General features: G+C 49.0%; 1 protein-coding gene and 1 long non-coding RNA gene across 8 annotated transcripts in view; both read left to right on the top strand.

Moving 5' to 3' along the window:
* LOC310690896 overlaps positions 1-24408 on the top strand; it is a 100540-nt gene that overhangs the window by 8810 nt on the left and 67322 nt on the right. The window lies entirely within an intron of this gene.
* On the top strand, positions 5310-22460 carry LOC310690801 (uncharacterized protein). 7 transcript variants are annotated; one of them, XM_083470367.1, is made up of 7 exons: positions 5310-5442; positions 5720-5795; positions 6519-6584; positions 8112-8179; positions 10813-11035; positions 12251-12306; positions 12998-13090. In XM_083470367.1, exons 1-5 carry the CDS (start codon positions 5413-5415, stop codon positions 10852-10854), a joined length of 282 nt encoding a protein of 93 aa, XP_083326493.1. In that variant the 5' UTR covers positions 5310-5412; the 3' UTR covers positions 10855-11035; positions 12251-12306; positions 12998-13090. The 7 variants fall into 7 exon arrangements, 1 of the variants encoding a protein (XP_083326493.1); XR_014518164.1 differs by lacking the exons at positions 5310-5442; positions 5720-5795; positions 6519-6584; positions 8112-8179 and adding an exon at positions 8207-8300 and having other exon boundaries at positions 12998-14463; XR_014518163.1 differs by lacking the exons at positions 5310-5442; positions 5720-5795; positions 6519-6584; ... (1 more) ...; positions 12251-12306; positions 12998-13090 and adding exons at positions 8673-10053; positions 14488-14543; positions 15331-15546.

Genomic DNA, 24408 nt, shown 5'->3' with positions numbered 1-24408 from the left:
GGAGGCACAACCACACAGGCCAACAGCCCCCTCTGGCCTGACCCACGGTGGCCTCATCCCAGCACACTTTGACCCTCCTGATTGTATTTCTCTTAATTCATCTGCCTGACAACCCAGCAGCCTGGCCCCTGTTTGCCAGCTGATGTCACAAAGTGCTGCTCTGCAAGCAAACAAGCAATAAGTGTTCCGGACTAATAGTGTAATATTATGCACACTTAGATGGGATTAAGCCCTATAGAAATAAATAGGACCCCTTTTCTAAGTAACTATATTATATAGACAGCTTGGAACTATAGCTGACCACAGAAGGAGCTCAGTATCAGTAAATATAATCCATTTGCCCCAACAGTTTCTACCAGATTATTGCATAAATATGAAGATAAAACCCTCAGGCTCTAATTGATATGAAGCCAATCTGTGTTCCAAAGTTCTCATGAGAATAAAATTTATCAGGGCAACATGATGTACAGACAGTTCCATCTTGGTTCTGGTCTGTCACAGAATCAACCTGTATGTGCCGAGGCACAACCCCTCCAGTTTCTAGAAGAATACAGTAAAGGGGGGAAAAAGGGAAGATGGATTATTAAGTTATTAGAGGGTAGTTATTATATATACACAAGCTATTGCTTCCAATATCTCAGGGTTAAAATATTTTCATATGGCAGTAAACCCCAAGACCTTCTTCCGCATATATTTAAAATTGGGAAGCTCTGATTTATAGAATGGGGATCAGAAAGATAGCATGCAACCTTAAATATGTAATATTTATATATATTTATACAGTGGTGGTCTCCGGCTTCTTCCAAAAACGCCCCCAAATATGGCAAAGGGGTGCAATGCTCCTCACTGCCAGAAAGGCTGAGATTAAATGCTGACCACCAAGCATGGCTTAGTCAATAGAGCCTGACTTTTAATCTCAAGATTGTGGGTTTGAGCCCCACTTTGGTTGAAATATTCCTGCATTGCAGGGGGCTGGATTATCCTTGTGGTCCCTCTATGATGCTAAAGGAAGAGTGAAGAGCCAAAGCCCTGCCACAAACTCCATAGTGGTGGCAGCACCCCTTCTGCTATGCTTTTGCTGGGACTCCTAAGTGGTGGACATACTATCAAAGGCTCATTGGCATGGATAGCCAAGGCCATCGCTACCAATAACGCTCTTTGGAAAACAGGACAGTGGATGGGAAAGGCCTCCTTAGAGGGCCGTACGGTAAACTGGGTGCAGATAGTACAGACAGTCAGAATTGGCCCTTGGATGCACATCTGATTAAACCTGTGGGGCCTGATTCAGCCAAGTGAAAGGAAAGCGGAAGGCTGCTTCTGTGGGGAAAGGGATGGGCAGGGAGACAAAGAGCCCCACCCTCTTCTTCTTCTTCTGCAAGGGGAATAACTAACAAAAAGGCAGCAAAACACACAGAGTGAATTTTTCATAGCCCCACAGTTTTTGTTGTTGTTGCTGCTGTTTGAGTTTATTTATTGAATTATGTAAGCGTGCAATATAGGGCACAGATTTAAGGGTTGATGGGTCCAAGTAGGCATGATGGAAGCAACGGTATTTGTTCTTTAAGTGTGTCTGCCACATTTACATGTGAGGAAGCCAGAAACTAGCAAACAAGCAAGAGAATCAGAAAGCTAGCCACTATGGTCTGCATTGCTGACATACATCTTAAAGAAGCAGGTAAGTGTTGTCACTTTGAAGTCAGTGGTTTTTATTCACACAATGTTCCCAGTTGCGCCTCAGCTGTGTCAAATCTACGGGAAACTGCCAAGAATAGACCCACATCTCATGTCATTCTGGCCTCCTTCGGGAGAAAGGGTGCAATATAAATTCAACAAATAAAATAATTATGAGTGTTCCAGCTTGTGAACATTCTTCGGAAGCCGAACGTCCGACATGGCTTCCGACTGAGTGCAGGAAGCTCCTGCAGCCAATCGGAAGCCGCCCTTGCCCCCCCCTTCTAAAGCCCACCACTCTCAACACTCAACTGCCTCCCCCCCAACATTCAGACTCACTCTAATAGCCTGAAAGGACACTGCACTCTTTCTACAACTATGGCTGAGTTTCACAAAGGTGAGAGCCTGGAAGCTACAATGCACAGGATCATTTGGGGGGCATCATGTGCTTTAAATGCTCATTAGATGCACTTTAAATCACAGAATTATAGAATTGTAGAATTGGGAGGGACCCTGAGGGTCATCTAGTCCAACCGCCTGCAATGCAGAAATCTCAGCTCAAGCATCCATGGCAGATGGCCATCCCACCTCTGCTGAAAAACCTCCAAGGAAGGAGAGTCTACCGCCTCCCGAGGGATTTCTTTCCACTGTCAAACAGCTCTTGCTGTCAGAAAGTTCTTCCTGAAGTTGAGTCGGAATCATAGGCGCCGACTCCATGGGGCTTGAGGGGGCCCGAGCCCCCTCAAAAATTCGTTTGGGGGGGCTCAGCCCCCCCAATAATCTCGGGCGGCGGTGGGCGCGTCCGTGGCTTTTATAGGGCGCCCGGCGCGCACCAGCTCGATAACGGGCACCGGCGCGGCGGGGGGCGCCGGGCCGGGGGAGGGGGGCGGCCGGCCTGTCTCCTTGGCAACCCCATTGAGCAGCGCCGGCTCCCCCCGGGAGGGCCATCCCCCCGCGCCGCCGATCGCCAACACCGCCGACGCTGTGGCTGCCCGAGCCCGAGCCTGAGCCTGAGCCCGACCCGGAGCCCGAGCCCGAGCCTGAGCCCGAGCCCGAGCCCAAGCCCGTCAGTCAGTCAGGAAGGAAGGAAGGAAGGAAGGAAGGAGAAATGAGGAGGGAGACGAGGGAGGAAAATTGCGCGCAGGGTGAAGACAGGAGAAGGGCGAACGAGACGAGCTTCCAACCCAAAAAAGGGCTGGAAGACTGGGAGGATGCAGGATCGGGAAAGAAAGCGACGCCTTCCCCGCCCGCGACGTCGCCCGCTTGTCATTGGCAGTGCAGCGGGCGCCCAGAGGGGCTGGGCACCGGCGCAGGGCCGCTCCGCAGCCGCGGAGGACAGCTGCGCGGCTAGCAAGGTGCGCCGCGTAGAGCGCGGCCCTTGTGTGGCCCGGTGGCCAGGCAAGCTCGGGCGGGGACCCCCATGCAAATCTAAGATGGGAGAAGAGGGCAGAGCAAAGGGGGTCCCTTCCCCAACCTCCGGCTCTGAGACTTCCCTGCGCCCCAGAAAAGCGAAAGGATTTTCTCTTCTTCTTTTTTTATAAATATTTTATTAAGTTTTCAAATACAAAGTTAGAAACATACACTGAAGAAAAAAGTAAAAGAACAAGAAAAAGAAAAAAAGAAAAAGAAGAAAAGAAAACCAACCATTCAACACATTTTTTATATAACTAACTGGACTTCCTCGCATCTCCCTTACCCTGCATTCTTTATAATAAAGATATCAGCAAATTATTACCTTGTTTTGTACCTTATTTTGTACTTTTCAAATACTATACCTCTAAATTTAACATACTTTTCATCAGTTACTTATATCTTAAATTAAACATAGTATTACCTTAGATTTTGACCTTTTCTTACTTAAAATATAATTTCCTGTTTCCCAAATCTAATTGCTGAAGCTATAGTTTCCGAATCGTGTAAATTTTTAACATTCATACAACTTATATTGTTTTTGTAAATAGTCCTTAAATTTTTTCCAGTCCTCTTCCGTTGTTTCTTCTCCCAAATCTCGGATTCTGCCAGTCATTTCAGCCAGTTCCATGTAGTCCATCAATTGCGTCTGCCACTCTTCCAGTGTGGGCAAATCTTGTGTCTTCCAATATTTTGCGATAAGTATTCTTGCTGCTGTAGTTGCATACATAAAGAAAGTTCTATCCTTCTTCAACACTTTCTGGCCAACAATGCCCAAGAGGAAGGCCTCTGGTTTCTTGGGAAAGGTATACTTAAATACCTTTTTTAACTCATTATAGATCATTTCCCAGAAGGCCTTCACCTTTGGACAAGTCCACCAGAGGTGAAAGAATGTCCCTTCAGCCTCCTTACATTTCCAACATTTATTATCAGACAGGTGATATATTTTTGCAAGCTTGACTGGGGTCATGTACCACCTATAAATCATTTTCATAATATTTTCCTTCAAGGCATTATATGCCGTGAATTTCATTCCGGTGGTCCATAACCTTTCCCAGTCCTCAAACATGATGTTATACCCAATATCCTGAGCCCATTTTATCATGGCTGATTTGACTGTCTCATCCTGAGTGATTTTCTCTTCAACCTGCCCTCCATCCTCTTGCAGAAAACTCTTTGCCTGCCCTGCCCGTATCTCGTTTTTGCTTTTTAATTCCACACACGCACCCTTCGGACTTCGTGGCAATCGGGCGCGCGGGTGCGTTTCCTAAGAGAGTGAGGACCCCCGCCTCCTCCCCACCTGCTCCCTCGCCAGCCAGCCAGCCGCGCGCCCTAGCCGGAGAGCCCCGGCCGTCCCCGTCGCGCAATCAGCTGGATCTCCCTTCAGCAGGCCGTGCTCACAACTCGGCCCAGGGACCCCCAGCAGCGGATCTCCGGCTCAGCTGAAGAATCCGGCAACATGCCCCCTCCTCCCCAATCGCTCCGCCGAAATACGCTCCAAAACCCCCCAGATAGGCCGCCGGCCGCCAAGTCTAGTGGCGCCCTGAGCGAGGGTCTCTCCCCAACACCGCCACCTCGAACTGCATTCTCCCGGCTACCCGAGCGAACCAGCGGCAGGACCCCGGTATGGGCCCCCCCAATATTTTTTATAAGTCGGCGCCCCTGGTCGGAATCTCCTTTCTTGTAGCTTGAAACCATGGCTTCAGGTCCTGGGAGCTTCTGGAGCAGGAGAAAACAAGCTTTCTCCCCCCTCCTTGTGACGGCCCTTGAGATATGGTTAGGGCTTCATGGTGTGGCTCTCATATCCATGTCCTGAGGGACAGAGAGCAAAACGTTTCTCTCTCCCCTTTCTCCACCCCATGAAGAATTGCAAGGGGTCAGTGCATCTGGCTGGGAAGAAGATGATTGGAGTTTGGAGCCCAGCCAGGGCTGGCTGTGGGCAGGATCCTGGCATTGCCGGTGGTTGGACTAGATGACCCTTGGCATCCCTTCCAACTCTACCATCAAGCAGCCAAAGGAAGGGGCGGGGCAGCAAGATGCAGAACCAGGGGAGGCACAACCACACACCCCAACAGCACCCTCTGGCCTGACCCACGGTGGCCTCATCCCAGCACACTTTGACCCTCCTGATTTTATTTCTCTTAATTCATCTGCCTGACAACCCAGCAGCCTGGCCCCTGTTTGCCAGCTGATGTCACAAAGTGCTGCTTTGCAAGCAAGCCTTATAATGCCCTACAAGAGGGATGCCTGCCAGATGACAGCGAGAGAAATGGATTCTGAAGGTAGGAGGCCCAGAGGCTTCACGAGCAAATAAAAGAAGGGGAAGCTGCCATGTATAAAAATTGCAACTTGGACGTTGTGGTATGTTAATTCCATGGGGAATCCGTTCCCCACATGTGCCAGGAGGTCATAGCGCCAACCTGAGCGAAACGGAGCTGGGGGGGGAGCAGGCCTGTCTTGCCTCAGCCCCTCACCCCCCTCCTTCCAAGCCAGGGGTCGGGCCATCGTTTGCCCAGGCAGGAGCAGCAAGCGAGGGGGCTGTGCCCCAGAAGAAAAGCACTGGGAAGGGCCAACAGGACTCCTGTCCCCTAGGTTGGATGCCTATGTCAACCAATACAATGTCCTTCTTTCTTCACAGGGCCATCGTTTGGGAGAGCAGCTTAAGGTCAAGAAGCAGCAGCCCAACGGTGCCATGGGGAAACCAGAATTTGAAGGTATGCTGTGACCTTCTGTGGCAGGGGAAGTTGTCCCCCAAACATTGAGGAAGGGAGGGAACTGGGAAGGCAAACAGGAAGGGGTGAAAGAGAAAACATTGAGGGCACTGCGCTGTCGATAGCTTGACAGGTCCTCAGCTGTGGTCCCCAGATGAGTTTTTCTGTTGTGAATAACTGGTTGGTAACTTCCTCTGTTTTTATTTTCCTTCCTGTCCCCCAGCTCCTCTGACAGGAAGGCATTGCAGTGGCTGTGGCACCGTAGGGAAGCATTGCAAGTCGTGGTATGTTAATTCCATGGGGAATCCATTCCCCACATTTGCCAAAAAGGGCTAGGCCGGGGGTGGGGAGCAGGCCCGCCTCACCCCAGCCCCAAATAATTGGGGAGGGCCCTGGGGATCCTGGTGCCCTAGAGTGGATGCTTATGCCAGGAAAATACAATGTCCTTCGTCTCTCCCAGGGCCATGGTTTGGGAGAGTGGCTTAAGGCCAAGAAGCAGCAGCCCATCGGCGCCATGGGGAAACCCAGAATTTGAAGGCATGCTGTGACCTTCCATGGCAGGGGAAGTTGCTCCCCAAACATTGAGGAAGGGAGGGAACTGGGGAGGCAGACAGGAGGGGGTGAAAGAGAAAGTTTTGAGGGTGCTGTGCCCCAGAAGAAGATTATTGGGGACGTCCCACGGCACCCCTGTCGCCTAGAGAGTACAATGTCCTTCTTCCCTCACAGGGTCGTGGTTTGGGAAAACCTCCAGAAGCACAGCAGCGGTGCCACGAAACCAACCAAAATGTGGAGGTATGCTGTGACCTTGTGTGGCAGGGGAAGTGTTTCACAGTCATCTTGCCAGCTGGAGGAGGAAGGCCTGATTTAGATATCCCTATAGTTTTATGTGAAGTGTTTCTCTGTGGTCCACCTGGGCAGGACACGGAGCATTATCCTCTCCCATGCCAACACCACATCCCAAGGTTGGGCCCGGGCCGTTTTAGGGTGGCATGACTGGCGTGCTTACACTGGGCACCATGCTGCAGAGGGTGCCAAAACAATGCTGAAGAACAAGAGGGAGGGGCGCCAAATTTTAGCATTGCACAGGGCACTCTTTAAATTTGAGAGCCCAATGTTGGGAATGCTTCTGTGGAGATGAATCCCAAAATTCTCCCCACCCACATCCTTCCTAGAAAAAAGCAAAAGATATCAATCTTTGGTCCAGAACCTAGGTCCTACACCCTCACTAAAGGAGATTGTATGGATGATTCACTAAATGATGATGTGTGTAGCTGAGCCTATGGCCTCAAATTTTCTTTATCTTATATGCTTTTTTATTACAAAAATGGCGACTAGACTACTGATCCTAAACTGAATAGTTAGTTGCCCAACCACCCCCTCCAGAACCTACTACTCTCAACTGCCTCAACTGGGGGTGAGGAAACAGCAGGTTCTTCATCCCTGTTCTAAAAAGCAGATATCTTCCCCTAAACAATCCCAAGAACTGTAGTTTGTTAGGGGTTCTGGGAATTGTAGGTCTGTGAGGGGGAAGCCACAATGCCATGAATCATTTTGGGGGAAGTCATGGGCTTCAAAGGCACATTGGCACATTGGATGCTCTTTAGCATCCAATTGTAGCATCCAATTTAGCATAGAATTGTAGAGTTGGAAGGGACCCTGAGGGTCATCTAGTCCAACCCCCTGCAATGTAGGAATCTCAACTAGATGATCCATGGCTAATGGGCATCCAAGCGCTGCTTAAAACCTCCATGGAAGGAGAGTCACTGTTTCAGGCCCTAAAGGCCTCTGGAGCAGGAGAAAACAAGCTTGCTTCATCCTCCTTGTGATGGCCTTTTTGACTTTGCTTATTGAAAGGGCTGCATGGTGTGGCTCTCATATCTCTCTCGCCTTTCTCCACACCATGCAGAATTGCAATGGTAACCAGAAGGTTGAAGTTTGGAGCCCAGCCAGGGCTGGCTGTGGGCAGGATCCTTGCATTGCCGGGGGTTGGACTAGATCACCCTTGGGATCCCTTCCAGCTCCACCCTACTATGATTCTATCAAGCAGCTAAAGGAACAAAAAGATGCTTCTGAAACATTTGGGACTCATAGGAAGACTCTCCCCACCAGTGGATTCCAGCAAGAGCTTGTATCTTCCTTAGGAGAGAGGCAGGCCAGAACAAGGGGGGAAATGCTCCAACTTCAGGCAAGTGGAAATGCCAGTTGAGTGCCCCATATTATAGGAATGCTTCCTTCCCATGTCTCCCACCCTCATGTGCCAGACTGGTGCTAGCATGGCTGGGAGCCAGGCGCTTGCTGATTGCTCTGTTTTCTTTGCAGGGAAAGAGCCTTTCCCCAACGTTTACTTCATTCTGGCCAAATCCCTGGAGAGATGTGACAACCCTCAGGTACTGGGGCGGAAGGAAGGAGTCCTTGTGAAACGCATTTGGGGAGTCTGTGGCTTCCAGCAAGTGCTTTTCACAAGCATTGCTCCCTTCGCCACAGGGGAGGCTGAGCATTGCCATCACGGTTAGTTGCTTTTGATAGGCCTCTCCTCCATGCAATTGTCTAGCCCTCTTTGAAAGCCATCCCATCCAAGATGCTTTTGTGGTGCATCTGATTCTCCTATGCTTCCGTGTTCCTGCAAGGAGATGACTATTGTGAGATCCTTTGGTTAATATCTATCTGGGCTGGAAAATATTAAAGAATCAGAGTGAAGGAAGGTGAGGACAGGTGATCCCACCTAGGCCTGAAGTCACCCCCCCCCAACCTGCTTCCACCTCAACAAAGAAATAATAAAAAGTGACAGAAAAGTTATTTTTATAATGACGAGTTTTGCGGCTCCCAGTTTTTTTCTTCTTCGGAAACGGGTCCAAGTGGCTCTTTTTGTCTTAAAGGTTGCAGACCCCTGGTCTAAGGCATCACGTGCACTTCTGTCATTTCCTTGCCGTTCCCTCACTCTTTGTCTCCTTGTTTTGTAGTTAACATTTGGCAAGGTGGCTTTTGCTTGTTTCTCAAGCTCATCAAAATATTCCCTTTAAAAAATCCGGAAGTGAACTGTACAAACTTGCACAAGAACTCAATAACAGGACTGATTTCTGAAGGGCTTTGCTGACCTTGTGAAGACGACCTAGCACACGGATTTATATCTCTAAGATTCTGCAGACTTTGGCTGTGAACTAGGGCCCCACAATTTTTTTTCCAAAATGGGCCCTAGAGTTTCAAATTGGGCCCCACTGGATTGCCCCGAGTCTCATAGTTGCTGGGCCTGAGTTGCCCTGCCCTCGCATGAAGTCTTGGGTTTGCAATTTTGGGAGAGGGGAGACTGCCTGCTGGGGGGGGGGAGCAGGCTGGGGAGGCCCCATAGATTTAGAAGCCCTAGGCTTCAGCCTACTTAGCCTATACAAAAATCTGACACTGCCCCCCTCTTTTCTTCCCAACCCTGTACGGCATGTAACACCAATGTCTCACAACAAATGTAAGTGAAGACCCTAAAGAGACAACGCATGTGTTTTTGAGGGGAAATTATTTTATTTTAAAAAAGAAAAGGTGTGTGGCAGACCCCAGTATTTAAAGAGCCCCCATCCCTATTACATCATTAGAACCAGAACATAAACCTATGAAACTAGAAAAGAGCAAAAAAAATCAATGTTTGATCCAGAATCTAGGTACTACACCCTCACTAAAGGAGACTGTAGGGATGATTCACTAAACGATTGTAGGATGACGTGTGTGTCTGAGCTTATGGCCTCAAATTCTTTTTATCTCATATGCTGCTTTATTACAAAAATGGCGACTAGACCAATAGTAATAATAATAATAATTTATATTTTTATTTATACCCTGCCCTCCCCAGCCAAGACAGGGCTCAGGGCGGCTAACACCAGGTATGAAAACAATCGATTAAAATACAACTTAAAAACAAGATTAAAATACAACATTAAGATGCAGCCTCGTTTCAGTGGAAACTCAAATCAAAAACTTTTTGACTACTGATCCTAAACTGAATAGTTAGTTGCCCAACCACCCCCTCCAGAACCCACTGCTCTCAACTGACTCTCAACTGTCTTACATTCAAACGCCCTTTCAAATCCTCATCCAATCATCACTCACCACCAGAATCCCATATTCTCCCTTTCCCCTTCCCTCCCTCCTTGACATTCCCATAATAATTCTAAGACAATTAACTTAACAACTCTATTGCATTCAATATTTTATACACGCTGCTCCCTATAACCATACTGTTAGAAGCACTTGAGTTCCTGGTTCCTAGGAAATGGGGGTGAGGAAACGGCAGCTTCTTCATCCCTGTTCTAAAAAGCAGATGTCTTCCCCCCAATGATCCTGGGAATGGCAGTTTGTTAGGGGTTCTGGGGATTGTAGGTCTGTGAGGGGGAAGCCGCAATGCCCAGGATCATTCATGATGATAATAATAATAATAATAATAATAATAATAATAATAATAATAATTTATTTATACCCCGCCCATCTGGCTGGAGTTCCCCAGCCACTCTGGGCGGCTTCCAACCAAAATACAGTATTATCAAAATACAGTAATACATCAAACATTAAAAGCTTCCCTAAACAGGGTTGCCCTGTCCTATCCCCTGCAATGCAATTCCTCCCCCCTCCTTGTGACGGCCCTTGAGATATGGACAGGGCTTCATGGTGTGGCTCTCATATCCATGTCCTGAGAGAGAGAGAGCAAAACGTTTCTCTCTCCCCTTTCTCCACCCTATGCAGAATTGCAAGGGGTCAGTGCATCTGGCTGGGAAGAAGATGGTCGGAGTTTGGAGCCCAGCCAGGGCTGGCTGTGGGCAGGATCCTGGCATTGCCGGGAGTTGGACTAGATGCCCCTTGGCATCCCTTCCAACTCTACCATGCTATGATTCTATCAAACAGCTAAAAGAAGGGGCAGGGGAGCAAGATGCCCAACAAGGGGAGACACAACCACACACCCCAACAGCCCCCTCTGGCCTGACCCACGGTGGCCTCATCCCAGCACGTTTTGACCCCTCTGATTTTATTTTTCTTAATTCAGCTGCCTGACAACCCAGCAGCCTGGCCCCTGTTTGCCAGCTGATGTCACAAAGTGCTGCTCTGCAAGCAAGGGGTCCTTCTGAAACATTTGGGAGTCGCAGGAACACTCTCCCCACCAGTGGCTTCCAGAAAGAACTTGCTTTGCAGCGAGGGAAAGACTCAGCCTGGGATCTACCACATCCTGGGAGGGACTGGAGCCCATACGAAGGACTCTTTCCTCAGAGGTAATGGGACAGGGGGACAGACAGTTGCCTTAGGAAACACACAAGAAAGGCCTGCAGGATCAGACCAAGGGCCTGTCTGGTCCAGCCTCCTCTTCTCCAAGGGACCACCCAGTTGCAAGTGGGAATGCCGCAAGCAGGATCCAAGCCCAAAAGCCCTCTGCCCACCTGGGACTTCCTGCAACAGCTTTTCTGAAGCATTGTTTCCTCCATCAGGACTAGTAGAGGACTAGAAAAGGATCTAGGAGTCTTGGTTGACCACAAACTTGACATGATCCAACAGTGTGATGCGGCAGCTAAAAAAGCCAATGCAATTCTGGGCTGCATCAATAGGAGTATAGCATCTAGATCAAGGGAAGTAATAGTGCCACTGTATTCTGCTCTGGTCAGACCTCACCTGGAGTACTGTGTCCAGTTCTGGGCACCACAGTTCAAGAAGGACACTGACAAACTGGAACGTGTCCAGAGGAGGGCAACCAAAATGGTCAAAGGCCTGGAAACGATGCCTTATGAGGAACGGTTAAGGGAGCTGGGCATGTTTAGCCTGGAGAAGAGGAGGTTAAGGGGTGATATGATAGCCATGTTCAAATATATAAAAGGATGTCACATAGAGGAGGGAGAAAGGTTGTTTTCTGCTGCTCCAGAGAAGCGGACACGGAGCAATGGATCCAAACTACAAGAAAGAAGATTCCACCTAAACATTAGGAAGAACTTCCTGACAGTAAGAGCTGTTCGACAGTGGAATTTGCTGCCAAGGAGTGTGGTGGAGTCTCCTACTTCGGAGGTCTTTAAGCAGAGGCTTGACAACCATATGTCAGGAGTGCTCTGATGCTGTTTCCTGCTTGGCAGGGGGTTGGACTCGATGGCCCTTGTGGTCTCTTCCAACTCTATGATTCTATGATTCTAGTAGCCTTTTACCGCCCCCTCCTCCGTTCAGTCACCTAATCCTATTTTAAAGCCATGCAGTCAGAGATGCTCTTCTGCTGCATCTCCTGGTCATCTGATGGTTCCTGACAAAAGGCGCCTCTTGTGAACTCCTCTGTGGGATCTGCTTTCAGTCCCTGGGGTGGGTGGGACAGCTGAATGGGGGTCAGAGGGGACGTTCTGTCCCTGGCATTCGGTCTATGAAAAACCATTCACATGTTCAGGGATTCTTCCCTCGAAGCAGTGCATAGCATCGAGTTCTCCCCTGCTTCAAAGATCCCTTCTTTCTTCCAGGATCTCCTGTCTGTACCGCTGTGGCTGCTGCCAAAGCCACCATGTAAACACAACAGGTAAGCTGAGAGTAGAGAGTATGTGTTCATGCTGTGGAGGCACTTCTGAAAAAAGGCTGACACTATTAAGACAGTTACAGATAGGTAGCCGTGTTGGTCTGCCATAGTCAAAATAAAAAAATTCCTTCCAGTAGCACCTTAAAGACCAACTAAGTTAGTTCTTGGTATGAGCTTTCGTGTGCATGCACACTTCTTCAGATTTCCTTTGTAGTAAAACAGCTACTTTGAGAACTTGTATAGAATGGGAGATTGAAGTGTTCTCCTACTGGTTTCTCTGTTTTGTGGTTTTGTGGTTCTTGATGTCAGATTTATGTCTGTTTATTCTTTGGCATAAGGTTTGGCCTGTTTGTCCAATATAGAGAGCTGAAGGACACTGTGGGCATTTGATGGCATACACAATGTTAGACGATGAGCAATTAAATAGTCCCGAGATGGTATGTGTGATGTTGTTGGGGCCAGTAATGGTGTTGTCCGGGTGTATACTATTAAGACAGATTTGGGAACTGGGGGACAACTCTCATTTTCCTTGACAAGAGTACAACTGTGAAGATTACAAAACTCCCCCCTCAGTGATTTTATCTCCTGCAAATTTGCACAGCAGCATGGTGGGACAAGGCGATCATTGGGGAATCCGCTGACAGTGAGAGGCCAGTCACATGAGAACCCATACGATATCCTGCTTCCTCCACAGAGTCATGACTCCAGGGATGAGGCTCCAACTCCAGCTCCCGGGATAAAGGACCAGAGGACATCCCTGCCATTCCTGGTTGCCATCCCTCGCGCCTCTTCCCCACTGCCCCTTCTCTGTGGGGCATGGCTCCTTCCCGGCCCTGTTTGGCGCAGAAGCAGCAGCCAAAGCTTCCTCCAATTAAGACAGCTGCTCAGCTAATTTCTGTGAGAGAGGAGACTTTGGCTGCTGCTTCTGAGCTAGGCCAGCCGGGATGGAGCCCAGACGCCCGTACACAGGCCAAGTGGGGAAAGCTTCTAAGATGAGGTAGGAGAAAATGCTTCCCTCCCATGTCCTTGGCCCTCATGCCTCAGACTGGTGCTATCTTGGAGGGGAGCCAGGCACCTGCTGATGCCTTCGTTTGCTTTGCAGCGAGAGAAAGCAGCAGCCTGGGAACCACCTCCCTGAAGGGAATGGAGCCCAGGAAGAGGACAGATGATGAGTCACAGGTACGGAGGCAGGGGGAAGGAGGGGGGGGACCTTATGAAACACCTAAGAACGGTCTGCTGGATAAGACCAAGTGCTCAACTGTTGCAGCAGCAGCATTGGAGGGGCAGGCACAGCCAACCACATCCCTTATGCAGTAGGCAAAACCCAAATGGCCCCAGCCAATCAGCCAAATGGTAAAATTCCTACCAGGCCCCTGCTCCAAAGCAGACTACCCCATGACAGGCATAGCAAGGTCAGCGCAAACAACCCCTAATTAAAGGGAGGGTGTGGCTCCTGGGGGGGGCTGTAAGGCTGCACAAACCCCCAAGGGCTTTCCCCAGTTCGAGGAGAATTGCTGCAGCGTCTTTTGGGACCCCCAACCCAAACCATGAGGCGAGGTGAGGGAGTCCTCTGGACATTTAGCTGCAAAGAGAGAATACCTTTTTAAAAAGACACCGGCATGTGCCAGGCCTTGCAGGGCCTCCATGCCCTCAGCTTCTACAGCGGCTTCCTGTCCCTCATGGGCCTCACCGTGGACCGCTAGGTGGCCATCGTGTGGGCACCCGTCGCCCACCGCCTGCACTCCTCCGCCACCTGCTGGGGTCAGCTTTGCTCAGGGCGAGTGTGGCTGCTCTCCACGGCTCTGGCGCTGCCCCATTTCTTGTATGCCCCTGTAGAGGACTATGGGGGCATTTGCCTCTGCAGGGTGGTGGCCGTAACAGCAGCAGTCAGCCTGGCGCAAGTGGCCTTGGGTTTAGCGCTCCCATTCGCAGTCATGGTGGCCTGCTACACAGAGATCACCTGACTAAGACTAAGGACTCTTGCCTCAGAGGTAATGGGACAGGGAGAAGGAAACACACAAGTAGGGCCTGTGGGATCAGGCCAAGGGCCCGTCTGGTCGAGCCTCCTCTTCTCACAGGCGCCACCCAGAAGCCACTGGGAAAGCAGCAAATAGGATTCCAACCCAAGAAGCAGTGCATAGCGTCCAGTTCTCCCCTGCTTCAATGATCCTTTCTTTCTTGCAGGATCTCCTGTCTGCCCTGCTGTGGCTGCTGCCCAAGCCACCATGTAAATGGAACAGGTAAGAGGAAGGGAAAAATTGCATGGGGAGAACACCCTACAAGTTGAACGTACATGTTCATGCTGTGGATGCATTTCTGGGAAAAGGCTGACACTAATAAGACGGGTTTGGGAACCACAGCTCTCCTACAGGTGATGCTTGATTACAACTCCCATTGTCCTTGACCATTGTCCTTTTTCTCTTGCTTTTCAGCTTAAAAGGACAAAAAAAACCAGTTCTTGTTCCTTATGGGAGACAGAGAGCTCGCTTGTAATACGCAAGGTTTCCCAACAGCCAGAGTAAAACAGAATACAACCAAAGCAACGTGAAGCAAAGCGACAGAGACGCCTGATCGTGGGGGCACCTGTCGCCCATCGCCTGCACTCCTCCGCCACCTGCTGGGGTCGGCTTTGCTCAGGGCTGGTGTGGCTGCTCTCCATGGCTCTGGCACTGCCCCATTTCATGTACGCCCGCGTTGAGGACTACGGGGGTATTCACCTCTGCAGGATGGCGGACATCACAGCGGCCGTCAGCCTGGTGCAAGTGGCCTTGGGTTTTGTGCTCCCGTTTGCAGTCAGGGCGGCCTTCTACACAGCGATCACCCATGCTCTCCTGGCCTCTCTGTGTGCCCAGTCTCTCAAGGCCCTGCGCTTGGTCTTCCTGGCTTTGCAGTTGCCCTACGTGCTGCTCACTGCACTGGACATGGCTGATTTGATGGGACACCAGGCGTTGAGCTGCAAAGTCATCCTCCGCCGGGACTTGGCCCTCCTCATCTCTAGTCCCTTGGCCTTCTTCTCCTGCTTTTCAGCCAAACACCCAGATGGCCACACTGCAAATGGACGCTCTGCAGTTTCTGGGGTCCATCTGGCAGCCTACAGGGGAGATGTGACGGGCCTTGCCTGGATGATGACATGGCGCAGCTCTCAGGGAAATGCAGTGATGCGCAATCTCGCCCTGGCCCTCCCTGGCTACCCATAGAATAGAATCCTATTATTATAAATAAAATCCTCATAAATTCTTATTATGTTGGCTCCACAGGCTCCAGTGGTGTAGCGTGGGGGGTGCAGGGGGGCCCGGCTGCACCGGGCGCAACATCTGGGAGGTTAGGGTTAGGGGGCGCAAATCCACGGGTTAGGGGGCACAAATCCACGGGTTAGGGGGCACAAATTACTTGCCTTGCCCCGGGTGCTGACAACCCATGCTACGCCACTGACAGGTTCTCTTTCCACTTGGTGACCTGTTACTTATTTTAGCACCCACTTTGGAAGGGTCAGATGAGCTGTTACATCAATACAGGGACTGGAATTACTTAACAGCTGGAGGATAAGCTGACCGGATAAAAACAATTGATTTTGCTAATTCTGGAGAATGGATTCCCCGGTTGGTGACATGGTGCAGCTCTCAGGGAAAAGGCAGCAATGCAAAATCTTGCACTGATGCTCCCTGGCTACTCATACATGAACTGCATCCAAAAAATTAGCCCATCAGCATTTCTTGAACTAGCAGGGTTTAGTCCCAGAACCTCTTTTGAAATTCTGGCATTCGTCCCTAGAACAATAATAAAGAACTGAGCACTTCTGAGCATTTACAGAGTGTCTTTCCCCAAGAGTTGGGTAAAGATAGCTAGCCTTGACCCACCTGAATTTGGAAAGGAAATATTTTATGGGCAGAGGGATGAGTGGAAAAGATTATTATTAATTATTATTATTATTATTATTATTATTACCATCATCATCATCAGCGTCACCCATCACTGATGCATGTGGCCTGGCTCTCTGGCTTGACTTGTCCACAGCTGTTGATAGTTTGGCAGGTCCTCAGCTGTGGTCCCCAGATTATATTTTCTGTTGTGAATATCTGGCTGAGTACAAGGTTGAACCATACGGCCTTTCCATGCCTCTCTTTTCTTAACACTAAGGCTGCGTATACATCACACCTTCAAGTCACGACGTCATTCCATTATAATGGCAACCTACACACTCATCGTTCCTAAACATGTTCTAAAAGGTAAAGGGACCTCGACAGTTAAGTCCAGTCGGAACGACTCTGGGGTTGCAGTGCTCATCTCGCTTTACTGGCCGAGGGAACCGGCGTTTGTCCACAGACAGTTTTTCCGGGTCATGTGGCCAGCATGACTAAGCCACTTCTGGCGAAACCAGTGCAGCACACGGAAACGCCGTTTACCTTCCCGTTGGAGTGGTACCTATTTATCTACTTGCACTTTGTGCTTTCGAACTGCTAGGTTGGCAGGAGCAGGGACCAAACCATGGGAGCTCACCCCATCACAGGGATTCGAACCGCCGACCTTCCGAATGGCAAGCCCTAGGCTCATTTTAAAAGAATTTCCCAAAGTTTCACGATCTTGCTACTTTGTGGGATGGGTCTGGGGGTACAGCTAAACCTTTAGCCTCAGAGTATATGGCCATAGAATAAATCACAGAATTCTGGAGTTGGAAGCGACCTTGAGGACATCTAGTCCAACCCCCTGCCAAGCAGGAATCATTTTGCCCCACATGGGGCTTGAACCCACAACCCGGAGATTAAGGGTCTCGTGCTCTACTGAGCTATCCAGGATAATTGTTCTGGTAATGCTGAAAATGGAGCTCGGCACATGTCCAGGTAAAATTTTTATTTAATATAATCCAAGGCTGGTATTGATAGATCCCCAACACAAATCCAAACCTTCTTGCCCTTCTATAGCCTTCCAAATGACAAGTATTCATTTAGTTAGTGACAATACACCATAGGATGTAATGCAGATGCTTTCAAAAACTGTATTTTGCTGCCCCCAAGTGGCCAGAGCTGGTTTCAGCTATTGCCTCCCTTGAATTCAGCTTTCCGAATTGACGCTTCTGAGATTTTGACTCCCTGATCCAAGATGCTATGCTACTCACCTCAGTGATTTGTTGAAAGCAGCTCAGTGTCCAGCAAGAACTCAGCTTGATAGTAACACGTCAGGTCATGCGTGTTCTTTTGGCATACTTATAATCCAGGTATTCTCTTCAACAATAATGCATTATCCAGACTCGGGAGGCAACCTAATGGGTCCCAGCACAACTTCCGCAACTGCTTGAGGTCCCTCTTCCATCCAAATCCTTGATCTCTCTTCCCCTCCCTGCTCTCCTGACTTGGCTTCTAGCTGTTGATGTTACTTGGATGTCAAAACGGATGAATAATGCAGCGAGAAAACAAGCAAAAAGGTGGCGCACAATGCCAGCTGGTGGAGATACAGGCATCTGCCATGGCTGCACCTAACGCACGGCAAATAAGGATTGAATCTGGGCCCTTCTGTCTGCAAGGGAGACACTTATAAAGGAGGAACATAGTACAGTGGTGCCCCGCAAGACGAATGCCTCGCAAGACGGAAAACCCGCTAGACGAAAGAGTTTTCCGTTTTGGAGGTGCTTCGCAAAACGAATCTCCTATGAGCTTGCTTCGCAAGACGAAAATGTCTTGCGAGTTCCTGCGGGTTTTTCCCCTCTCCCCCCCCCCTTTTTCTAAGCCACTTATCAGCTGATCCGATAAGCCGATAAAAGCTGCTAATAGCTCTAATCCGTCAATGGGCTTGCTTCGCAAGACGAAAAAACCGCTAGATGAAGAGAATGACAGAACGGATTCTTTTCGTCTTGCGAGGCACCACTGTAGTTAGGTTCAGTATGAGGTGGCGGCATAAGGCATGCCTCTCCCCTATGGCTTCAGTTCCCCCGAAATGTAGGAACCGTCGTATTCACAATAGGTAAAGGTAAAGGGACCCCTGACCATTAGGTCCAGTTGTCGCTGACTCTGGGGTTGTGGCGCTCATCTCGCTTTACTGGCCGAGGGAGCCGGCGTACAGCTTCCGGGTCATGTGGCCAGCATGACTAAGCCTCTTCTGGCGAACCAGAGCAGCGTCCGGAAACGCCATTTTACCTTCCCGCCGGATCGGTACCTATTTATCTACTTGCACTTTGACGTGCTTTCGAACTGCTAGGTGGGCAGGAGCAGGGACCGAGCAACGGGAGCTCACCCCGTCGTGGGGATTCGAACCGCCGACCTTCCGATCGGCAAGCCCAAGAGGCTCTGAGGTTTAACCCACAGCGAGGGGTGTGTGGGTGTATAATTGTTATAAGGCTTCCCTCTAAGTACACTCACACCCTTGACATTATGGCTTAGAACACAATTTGAGAAAACTGCAAGGTTCTTTCTTCTTTTTTAAGTGGAGGAATAGGATTTAAAAGAATTTTGAGGAAACTGCAGCTGCCAAAGCCCCCCTCGTGAAAAGAACAGGTAAGAGGAAGGAAAGATTTAAGAAGAGAGCAAATCTGTTAACACCTGAGCTCGCTGGACACATCGCCCAAGGGGAAGTGGGGATGAGCCCCAAAGGTATGGTGGGTACACAGCCTGTGGTTTCTTTCCTTCTTTTTAATTTTATTTTCAATGCATAATTACAATATAAGATTCAAAAATAAAGCATAAATAAGAAAAACCAAAGAAAAAAGAAAAACAAAGAAAAACAATATACAGTGGTACCTCGCAAGATGAATGCCTCGCAAGACAAAAAACTCGCTAGACAAAAGGGTTTTTTGTTTTTTGAGCTGCTTCGCAAGACGATTTTCCCTATGGGCTTGCTTCTCAAGACGGAACCGTCTTGCAAGTTTGTTTCCTTTTTCTTAACACCGTTAATACAGTTGCGACTTGACTTCAAGGAGCAACTCATAGAACGCGGTGTGGTAGCCTTTTTTGAGGTTTTTTAAGACTTTGGTGATTTTTTAAGCTTTTCCAAAACTTTCCCGACACTTGTAGGAGAGCTCTAAGAAGTCTGGATTGAACTCTCTCAAGGGGGGAGAAAGCAGAGGAAGGCAGGCTCAGAAAAGATCCATAAAGGAGCTGTGTCAAAGTTTTGGCCTTGTATAATTTTAGAGCCGCGGGGACGAAGAAACCCCCTTGTGCTCTGAAAAATTTAAGGATACAGTTTGCGTTTTTTTCCACTGAGCTCCCGATGGAGTTTATGTGTCATTTGTTGGTTCCTGAGGCCTGTACCACCATTCCTAGATACTTATAGTTTGTGACTTGTTCTAATTTATGGCCTTGGAGTTCCTAGCTCCTAAGCTTTGGTTTTTCCCCAAAAGCGAGTATCTTGGTCTTTTGATTTTGAGACATTGATTCACAGTATGCGGCCAGCTTTCTTAGTGCTCTTTTGAGTCCAATGGGGGTTCTAGATAGAATTACTGCATCATCGGCATATAGCAGGACCGAAATATGCCGATTTGCGAGCTTCGGTGGGTGGAGTTCTGAGTCATTGAGTGCAGATACTAAATTATTTAAATAGAAATTGAATAGTAGAGGGGCCAATAGGCACCCTTGCCTGACTCCCACAGCCCATTCTCATATGATGTCCTGCTTCCTCCACAGAGCCACACCCCATTCTCATATGATGTCCTACTTCCTCCACAGAGCCACGCCTCCAGGGATGAGGCTCCAGCTCATGAAGGGCAAGAGAACATCCTGGTGGTTCCTGGCTGTCAACCCTCGCACTGCTTCCCCACTGCCCCTTCTCCGTGTGGGCATGGCTCTTTCCCAGCACTGTTTGTCGCAAAATCAGCAGCCAAAGTTTCCTCCCATCTAGAGTTATTTCGGAGAGCGAGGAGACTTTGGGTGCTGCTTCTGAGCTAGGCCGGCCAGGACAGAGCCAATATTTTGGGAAATAGATAGTTCTCCATGTTTAGGCTTCAGTTTAGGCATACAGCTGTCCAGGACCACCTAGATCTCCAACAAGGTCATGTTGTGCTTATTCTTGCCATCTTCATCTTCTTTAGAAATGCTTAACAACTAGGTTGAGAAATCTTATGAAATCTCAAAAGTTGGCAGAAATATATTGCATTTCAGGTTCTTTCTTTCCCTTCGTAGCCCATATTTTTCCTAATTTCTCCAGGGATGAGGCTTCAGCTCCGGCTCCTGGGACGAAGAGCAAGATACCATCCCAGCGGTTCCCAGATGAGGACCCTCGCGCTGGTTCCCCACTGCCCCGTCTCTGTGGCTCCTGGCTCCTCCCCGGCCCTGCCTGCCACAGAAGCAGCAGACAAGGTTTCCTCCAATTTGAAGAACATCTCGAGTTATTTTAGAGAGGGAGGAAACCTTGGCTGCTGCTTCTGAGCTAGGCCGGCCAGGATGGAGCCAAGACGCCCGTACGGAGGCAGAGGCCAGGTTTGGGGAACTCGTAAGATCAGGTAGGAGGAAATGCCCCCTTCCTAGGTCCCCCACCCTCCTGCCCCAGACTGGGGCTAGCGGGACTGGGAGCGCTGGCTGATGTCTCCTTTGCTTTGCGGCGAGGGAACGACTCAGCCTCGGAGCTGCCGCATCCCGGGAGGGACTGGAGCCCAGGTGGAGGATACCTGCCTTGGTGGTAATGGGACAGGAGGAAGGAGGGGGAAGGAGATAATGGGACAGGGGGAAGCAGCCCTTAGCGTTTAGAGATCCCTTTAAAGATCCTCTGCTTTAAAGATCCCTTCTTTCTTGCAGAATCTCCCCCCCTGCACTGCTGCCCAAGCCTCCTCCCAGAAGACCCGTAGGATGTTCCGGCGGAACCATAATAAATGGATGTATTTAGCTGAAGTTGCTAATGTCTCTCATTTTTGTCTGCGTGAAACATATGATATGCACACTACCTTAGGAAATTGTCTGATCCCAGTTTGTACACAGCCTTTCCATATGGCACATGCCACACACATGGGAAAGTGGTTTTCTAAATGGATTCCTGAAGGTATCATTGGTTATACCAATCTCCATGATTGGGGACAGGTGAAACAAGGCCCTCTGTCTGGTTACCTGTAACCTCACCCCTCGCAATGAAGGAACCGCCAGAAGGCCCTTGGCGCTGGGTCTCAGTGTCCGGGCTGAACGATGGGGGTGGAGATGCTCCTTCAGGTATACAGGACCGAGGCCGTTTAGGGCTTTAAAGGTCAGCATCAACACTTTGAATAACTTGATAAATGGTATGATTTAGGATTATTTGGAATGTGAAGTGAAAAATACAAGCTACAGCGGAATTCCTGGGCTAGCCTATTCAAAAGGATCTGGCCAAGCAAGGGCCTTTAAGAAATAATTCAAGGCCTTGGAGAGCCTAACTGGTAATGCCAGAGAACTCCGTCTTGGTGTGAGGTGGCAGGAAAAGAGAGGTTTTGAGCAAGGGGTACTGGAAAGAAGAACGAGGAGGAGGAGGAGGAGAGTCTGGATCTGACTTGGGAAGACTGGCTGGCCTGCTGTGGGGGTCAATTCCCTCTTGCAATGACTCTGCTGTAAGATCTAGATTCCCTCCATGCAGACTGAAGATGTAAACAGGTGAATAAAGCGTATTTCTTAAAGCAAGAACAGTCTCCGCCATGTCTCAGTTCTCTAAAGGAGAGAGCCTGGAACCCCATGGGCTCTTGCCACCGCTTGGCAGGGAGAGGGGAGACACCTAACATTTGGAACAATGTTTTATGCACCCTGCTCCCTGAAACCACCCTGTTTGAAGTACTTGAGCTTTCCGTTCTTGGTTCCTAGGAAACCAGGGAAAGAAAGCTGCTGGTTCCTCACCCCTGCTCTAAAAAGCAGGTGTCTTCCCCCAAACGATCCTGGGAATTGTAGTTTGTCAGGGGTTCTGGGGATTGTAGGTCCATGAGAGGGAAGCTGCAATGCCCCAGATCGCTTGTGGAACATCATGTGCTTTAAAGGCTCATTGGATGCCCTTTTCAACATGGAATTGTCGAGTTGGGAGGGACCCTGAGGGTCATCTAGGCCAACCCCCTGCAATGCAGGAATCTCAGCTAAATCATCTGAAATATACTTGGAGTCGAGTGTGGATTTCATGCTCTTTATTCAGCTCACAGTAGTGAGGAATGGGAGTTTCCCCGAACTGTCTGTTTTATATACATTATTTACACAATGGGCCCCATGACAACATCCATGGCAGACGGCCAGCCATCCAACCTCTCCTGAAAAACCTTCAAGGAAGGAGAGTCTATACCAGCTGCACTGGCTCCTGGTGGAGTACAGGATCAGGTTTAAGGTGCTGTTTTCAACCTTTAAAGCCCTATACGGCCTAGGACCCTCGTACCTACGGGAGCGTCTCACAGAGGAACCTACGGTCCGCAAATAAAAACACCCTGAAGGTCCCAGGCCTCAGAGAGGTTAGGCTGGCCTCAACTAGAGCCAGGGCTTTCTCGGCTGCGGCTCCAATCTGGTGGAACGCTCTGTCACAAGAGACTAGGGCCCTGCGGGACCTGACATCTTTCCGCAGGGCCTGCAAGACACAGCTGTTCCACCAGGCCTTTGGTCAGGGCGCAGCCTGACTCCCTCCTCTGGCAACCTGCACAGAATTTTGCTTAACGGTTGCCATTAATTTGATTTTAATTAATTTTTATAATGAAATGTTTTTAGAATGTTGGATTATTTGATTGTTGTTAGCCACCCTGAGCCCAGCTTCGGCTGGGGAGGGCGGGATATAAATAAAATTTATTATTATTATTATTATTATTGCCTCCTGAGGGATTTATTCCCACTGTCAAGCAGCTCCTGCTGTCAGAAAGTTCTTCCTGAAGTTGAGTCAGAATCATGGCGTCCCTGTTGTTCCTCTTTGTACGATGATCCGGAATCTCCTTCCACCGACGTGAGCTGCTGCGCTGCTTCCTGAAAGAAACTGGGCACACCTATGTCCTGATGAGAATTAGTATTGCTAGACCTCTCAGGAGGCGCTCTGCCACCTGAGGAACCTGAATTAGACCCAAGGGAGCGAGCAGATTGAGAGCGAGTTATACGTGGTGACCCAGCGGCGGGTCCCGGTGGGGCTATGCCCGAACCAGAGGCAGAGGTACTTGGTTGTTCCTGATTACTGGGAAGGGTGCCAGGAATGTAACCTTGGGAGGCTGGCGGTGGCGCTGAGAGTGGTATGGCCCCTGGCCGACACTGCCTATAAAAGGTTTCAAATGCCGCAAAGAACTGAGCAAATGCTTGCGGGTCACACGGCATAACAGGCACCAGTGAATTAGTTTGAGTGGCTTCCTTGTTCCCCTTGTGGGAAGATGCCTGTTGTTTTTTACCAGAAGGCATGCTGGAAGGAGCGTACAGCACCAGCACCTGGCTAGGTGACCTGGTCTGCTGGCAAGAACTAATACGCAACCGTGCCCCCGCTAATCCTAATCCCAATTTTTTTTATTTTATTATTAATAAAAAATTAATTGTTATTTTTTTATTTACTTATTTATTGTTTTAAAATAAAAATAAAATCAATTAATTTTTATTTATTATTATTTTAATTATTTTATTATTGTTGTTTATTTGTTAATTGTGTAATTTAAGAATTATTTATACAATGCACGTGTCACTAGACCCCTAAGCTTAGTTCAGTATTGCCTAAGCTGACTGACCAAAAGTATGGTTAGACCAGCTCAGCACTTTTCAGTATTAACTACGCCAGCAGGAGGAAACCCAATTGGGACAAAGGGTATCCCACGATCTATATGCACTCAATATGAATAATGAATCATGCTAAATGGAATGAATTGAGTTGTATAAGACGACTATGCAATAAGTATATACTATGAATATAATGGGCTGTGTATGAATATACCCTTTGCCAGGTGTTTGATTACAATGGTAAAGCGCAGCAATTCCGCACTAAACACACTATCTGTAAACCTGCAGTCCTACGCTCTATGTGATATAAAAGAATGAAGTGAGCCACTATCAGCCTGCATGTAAGATTGAGGGAATATCCAAGAAGGTTTAATTAAGAAGCCCCTTAACTGCCACTGTGAATAAAAGCTTAAAGAGGCAGTCCTCAATTGCCAGAACCAACCGAACTGTAAGCAAGTCCTTTACAAGTTAAGGCTTTTAAAAGCAGAGCTGAAATAACATATAAGCTACAGTG

The sequence above is a fragment of the Podarcis liolepis genome, assembly GCF_965112155.1.
Source record: "Podarcis liolepis genome assembly, chromosome: 13".
NCBI lineage: Eukaryota > Metazoa > Chordata > Lepidosauria > Squamata > Lacertidae > Podarcis > Podarcis liolepis.
Note: the sequence above shows the minus strand (reverse complement) of the source record. Positions and strands in the feature narration are given on the sequence as shown.

What these genes read in the sequence shown, in the direction of transcription:
- LOC310690801 (XM_083470367.1), top strand. Translation starts at nt 5,413, where the DNA reads ATGTATAAAAATTGCAACTTGGACGTTGTG. An exon ending in ATTGCAACTTGGACGTTGTG is followed by an intron (nt 5,443 to 5,719) that starts GTATGTTAATTC and finishes CTTTCTTCACAG; the next exon opens with GGCCATCGTTTGGGAGAGCA. An exon ending in AAACCAACCAAAATGTGGAG is followed by an intron (nt 6,585 to 8,111) that starts GTATGCTGTGAC and finishes TTTTCTTTGCAG; the next exon opens with GGAAAGAGCCTTTCCCCAAC.